General features: G+C 47.8%; 1 protein-coding gene across 1 annotated transcript in view; it reads right to left on the bottom strand.

Moving 5' to 3' along the window:
• Positions 1-3,249: 3,249 nt before the first annotated feature.
• The window catches only part of CBY1 (chibby homolog 1 (Drosophila)), a 4,261-nt gene continuing 1,952 nt past the window's right edge, over positions 3,250-5,558 (bottom strand). Inside the window, exon 4 of the mRNA XM_010845111.1 lies at positions 3,250-3,950. Coding sequence (XP_010843413.1) covers positions 3,823-3,950 — 128 coding nt within the window. The 3' untranslated portion in view covers positions 3,250-3,822. The remainder of the gene's footprint in view (positions 3,951-5,558) is intronic.

The following is a 5,558-nucleotide window of genomic DNA, read 5'->3' as shown; positions in this document are numbered from 1 at the left end:
CCCTCAACTCTATAGTTTCCACCTTTTCTGTTTCTCTCATATCAGAATGTGAAACTGGCAATACGGTAGTTCCTAATTTGGTTTGGTTCAGTGTGGGACATAGATCCCTTTGAGAATTTTACAAAAGTTCTAAGTACCCTCTCCCAAAAAACCATACACATCAGCCCATATGTGTACAATTATGCATATGGATCCCCTTATTAGGCCTCAAGATGTAATTTTTTTTTTTTAGCATTTCTTTATTTTTGGCTGTGCCGGGTCTTCATTGCTGCTTCGAGGGTTTGTCTAGCAGCAGTGAGTGGGCTACTCTCTGTTGAGGTGTGCGGGCTTCCCGTTGTGGTGGGGAAGCCACCACACATCTCTTGTGTGGACCACAGGCTCTAGAGGGCTGGCTTAGTTGCCATGAGACACGTGGGATCCTCCCAGAGCAGGGATCAAACCTGTGTCCCCTGCATTGGCAGGTGGATTCTTAACCACTGGACCACCAGGGAAACCCCTTCTCTGGTTTTTTGCTCTCCCTCCCTCATACCCACAGAACTTTCTATCTCAGCTCTTCAATAATAGTTCTTCCCTAATGACACTCAGCTCAGAAATTTACAAGACGGTTGCAGTGATTACAAATGATAGCAAACATTAAGTAGACAGCACTACTTACTTGGGTGCCCCCCAAAGTAGTAGATTTGGTCAATAAAGCTTGGAGGAGGAAGCACTTTAGCCAGCATCTGATAGATGTATCTGATAAAAAGGTAAGATCTTGAAGGTATATAGCTTTTTTTTTTTTTTTTTTTGGCCACACTGCATGGCTTGAAGATCTTAGTTCCTTGACCAGGGACTGAACCCAGGCCCTCAGCAGTGAATGCAGAGTCTTAACCATGGAACTACCAGGGAATTCCCAAACCACATAGCATTTCAGTGTGTGTGTGTGTGTTTGTGTGGCAGGGGGTGGAGGGGGGAACCAAAAAGCTTTATGGTAGTGAGATACGGCTGATTGTTTTTCCCATTTCTTACAGATTTTCATTATCCTTGACTTATCCTTTGTGCCCAAAGATAATAAACAGTACAGTCCAAATCTCATCTATAACAGTATTAAGGTAGGTATCATGTGAACAATGAATACTGCTTAATCAAAGTGTGACATTACAATACTGGGAAAATGGAGATGGAAAAAGGTAGGGGCTAAGAGCTAAATCCTCATCTTCTTGACTTATCCTTAGACTCAGCTCACACAACACATTCATCAGCAAACACTGGTGGCTCCACCTTCAATTCCAGCCTAGAATCTGACTTCTCCTAAACTGCCACCTCTCTGGTCCCAGCCTTGCCCCCTTCCATCTGTTCTCACACACAGGGAAGCCAGAGGGATTTTTTTTGTCAAATAAAAGTGAATCGAAAAAAAAAAAAAGTGAATCGGCTTTCCTCTGGTGAAACTCACCAATGGTTTGCTTCCCTCCTCACCCTAAATACAAGCGCTTCCTCACTGCAGAGCTGTTCCACACGGCTGAATCCCCATCAGGTGCCCGTGGTGGTGCAGAGGGAACCAGGACCCACATCACTGGGACCATGAAACACGCCCCTCCTGATTCCAAAGCTTTCAGTCCTGGATCCTTCCCTTCTATCTGGGTCATCTTGCTGAGCTTGTTTCTTCATCTAAAAGCAGGGGATGATGATAACAAACATGAGAATTTTTCATGAGAATTAGAAACATAGCCCTTCTTTGGTTTATGTCCCAATAAACCTATCTCAGCCTTCTCATCCTCTGCCACCTCCTTCTTTTGCTTTCAGTCTTTCCCGGCAGCAGGGTCTTTTCCATTCAGTTAGCTCTTCGCATTAGGTAGCCAAAGAATTGGAGCTTCAGCTTCAGTTCTTCCAATGAATATCCATTTTGCTAGCCTGGAAAACTACCGTAAGTCAAAATACAGTTTATACTAAATGTATATCACTTTGGCGCCATTCTAAAAAGAGAGTCCCTTGGACTGCAAGGAGATCCAACCAGTCCATTCTGAAGATCAGTCCTGGGTGTTCTTTGGAGGGAATGATGCTAAAGCTGAAACTCCAGTACTTTGGCCACCTCATGCGAAGAGTTGACTCATTGGAAAAGACTCTGATGCTGGGAGGGATTGGGGGCAGGAGGAGAAGGGGATGACAGAGGATGAGATGGCTGGATGGCATCACCAACTCTATGGATGTGAGTCTGAGTGAACTCCAGGAGTTGGTGATGGACAGGGAGGCCTGGCGTGCTGTGATTCATGGGGTTGTAAAGAGTCGGACACGACTGAGCGACTGAACTGAACTGAACTGAAAGTCAAAACATTTTAAGCTGAACCGTCGTAAGACCATTGAACCACTGTCTACAGATGTCTAGCATCCAGGGTGCACAGTAAATGGTTGCTAAAGACACTGGCTGAGCAATAGGCAAGCTCTCCATTGCTCCTATTATTTGCACATGAAAACTTGCAGTCTCATCCAGTATCCTTTTTCAGTGTCTTCTAAGTTAGTCTCTCCTGCACCAGGAAGGAAGATTATGGGCTGGGGCTTCTCTATCTGCCCCACAGGGAGCTGGCCCTGAGGATGGACTACATGAGGCAGCCCCTCACCAGCTCTCCTCTTTCACTGTGGGCTGTGGATCACAGGCTCCCACACTTCCTCTCTGATCCCAGACCAGCTTTTGGAACCTCTGGAGTTTGGTTCCTTATCTGCCAGCAGGCATGCAGACTGATATGCCCTGCTCTGCAGGGCTGAACTGAGGAGCAAAAGAGAGTCTAAGCAAGATCCAAAGCCCTGTCCCAGGTGGGTAACAGGCGTCCAGAAAGAGCTGACCTCAGTAGCCATCCCCAGTCTAAAGCCTGGAGCTCCATGTCCTGCCCTCAGGGCCTTCTCCCTGGACTTTGCAAGCTGGACTCCCTCTCGCTGACTTTGGCTGGCTCCCTCCACCAGCCTGAGAAGCCCGGCTCCCTCTAAGGGTACAAACTCCCACTTGGGGAAGCCAGCCCTCTATCCCAACCACTCAGTCTCTGCCAGGTCCAGACGAGTCCCAACACCCAGAAAGAAGGCAGGGGATCTGGGCAGAGTGACCGTTTTTGCTCCAGCTCAGCCTCTGCTGAGGCCCAGGAAGCTGGAATGCTTCTCCTGTGATGGGGACATCCCCCCTACACCTAGCGGATGGCGCATCCCAGGATTAGAACCCAGCCTCCATAAGTCACTTCCTCAGGAACTGAGGCTTCTTTTTTTCAGTCACTTTGGCCACAGAGATTAGATAACATCATTTAATTTTAAAAAGTAGGGTAAAGAGGAAAGTAGAACAAAAATATAGTGTTGCCGTGGAAGGCTGGCGCTGGCTGCCGAGATGCTGAAGCCAGAGGAAGTTGTGGATCTGGGGGAAATGAGTGTTCTTTAAAGGAGCGAGAGGATGGGCTGGAGGGAAGAGAACCAGGACAGCCTCTCATCTGAGACCCTCCTAACGAGAGGGCACCACACCTCAAACACTGACGTGAGGGGATAATGGGATGACCTCCATCCCAGGATGGTGAGCCTGGGCCATGGGCATCTGGGTGTTAAGTGACTGGAGAAAACCCAAAGGCTTCCGTCACCTCCAGGCCTCCCCGGGGAGGTCTCCCCTGCCGTGAAACACAAGACTGGCCTGGAATCCACTGCGGTCACCTTCCTACCCCCCACCCAAGGGGGCCGGTGCCTTCTGACCCCATTATATGATGCTCTCTCTCGGGACTTGATCCCTCCGTTTGGCTAAAAATACCCTCAACCACATTCCCCTCTTCTGATGAATGGGTTTCCCCCTGTTCTCTGAACAGATGTCTTTGGGGGTCTTCATTTTCTCCGCCTGCTGACGCTCTTCAGTTCATCCAGCTCTTTCTCCATTAAGTGGGATTCAGCAGTGGTCTCTGAGAGCTGGAAGAAGAACAGCAAACCATTAAGCGACAGGGACGTTTCACGGCCATGACTCAGGTTGGCAAGGTCAGCCCTATGCGCTGGTAGAGGCCCCCTGGCATTTCTCTAACGTTGCCGGCGCCTCCATGATGGGAACCCCTTTGTAACTGGGCAGAGAGTAACCTCCTGATGACCCAGGGCCTCAAGTGCTTGCGGAACATTCACCATCCATTCTGTCATCACTTTTGATCACCTAGGATTGTGTGGCACTCACTGTGTTAAGGACACCAGGTTTCAGGGGATGAAAAGCGCAGATACTGGTGATTTCAAGGCTAAAGGACCAAGCTGCCTCTGAGTCATGGCTCACATAAAAATGGCTGATAAAGAATGCCACTCCCCTCATCAGGATCCCTCAATTGTCTCTGGAGGAGAGGGTGGAAGACGCTGCAGACAGGGATGGAGAGACATAGACTCCAGAGGTCAGCTGACTGTGAAACAGAAGAGCGGTACTTCCCGAGCCAGATGCTATTCCCAGAGCTTTACTTGTACTAACTCAGTAATGAGGTGGATCCTCTTTTCTGGCCCATTTTACTGCTGAAGACACTAAGCTTCTTCACACAGAGTAGTTAAGTAACTTGTCTGAAGTCACAGAGCCAGGGGCGAAGCTGGGTCAGGGACCCAGGCAGTTTAGCTACAGACACACGCTCTTAACCACGACAGGGTACTCTCCTGCCTCTCGGCGAACCTTCACATACACCTCTATGTTCAACAGGCTATTTTTTTTAATTTTTTTTTAACAGAAATGGAGTTTTTTTTAATGTTTTTAAGAAACTCACAGGGAGATAGGAAAAAGAACAGAAAAATAAAAACAGAATAACTAGAAAATTAAAAATTAATTGGCAGACTTAAGCCCTAACATATCATAATTACACTAAATTTAAATGGTCTAAAAAACATCAATTAAAAGACTGGAGGAGATTTTTTAAAATGAACCAACTACATAAGAAACCCACTTCAAATAACAATAATATAGGCAGATTAACAAAAAAGGATAGAAAAAGATATATAATACAAACATTAATCAAAAGAAAACAGTGGCTATGTTGATATAAAGTAGACTTCAGACTGAAAGGGTAATGGGCAGGAAAGCTAGGGGTCTCCAAACTGAGGAAACAGGCTGCAAGTGTCAGATTCTCCTCTCCCTTCTCTATACAAAGTTAAAAGGAGGTTTCTCTTAAAATCTTGTGTTGCCATGACGACACCTGGTTCCACCTGAACTTGCTGCTGCTGCTGCTAAGTCGCTTCAGTCGTGTCTGACTCTGTGCGACCCCATAGACGGCAGCCCACCAGGCTCCCCTGTCCCTGGGATTCACCAGGCAAGAACACTGGAGTGGGTTGCCATTTCCTTCTCCAATGCATGAAAGTGAAAAGTGAAAGTGAAGTCGCTCAGTCGTGTCCGACTATTAGGGACCCCATGGGCTGCAGCCTACCAGGCTCCTCTGTCCGTGGGATTTTCCAGGCAAGAGTACTGGAGTGGGGTGCCATTGCCTTCTCCCAACAGGCTGTTTTAAAAGCCACAAGAAACCGATGCCAACAGGCAGTGTGGCTCTCTGCAGGTCTTCGCCAGGCTCTGGCTAATGGCTGCTTGGTGCGGGTCCCTGCCTAGCCAGGAGCAG

This window comes from Bison bison, unplaced genomic scaffold (genome assembly GCF_000754665.1).
Source record: "Bison bison bison isolate TAMUID 2011002044 unplaced genomic scaffold, Bison_UMD1.0 scf7180017864213, whole genome shotgun sequence".
NCBI classification, from domain to species: Eukaryota; Metazoa; Chordata; class Mammalia; order Artiodactyla; family Bovidae; genus Bison; species Bison bison.
Note: the sequence above shows the minus strand (reverse complement) of the source record. Positions and strands in the feature narration are given on the sequence as shown.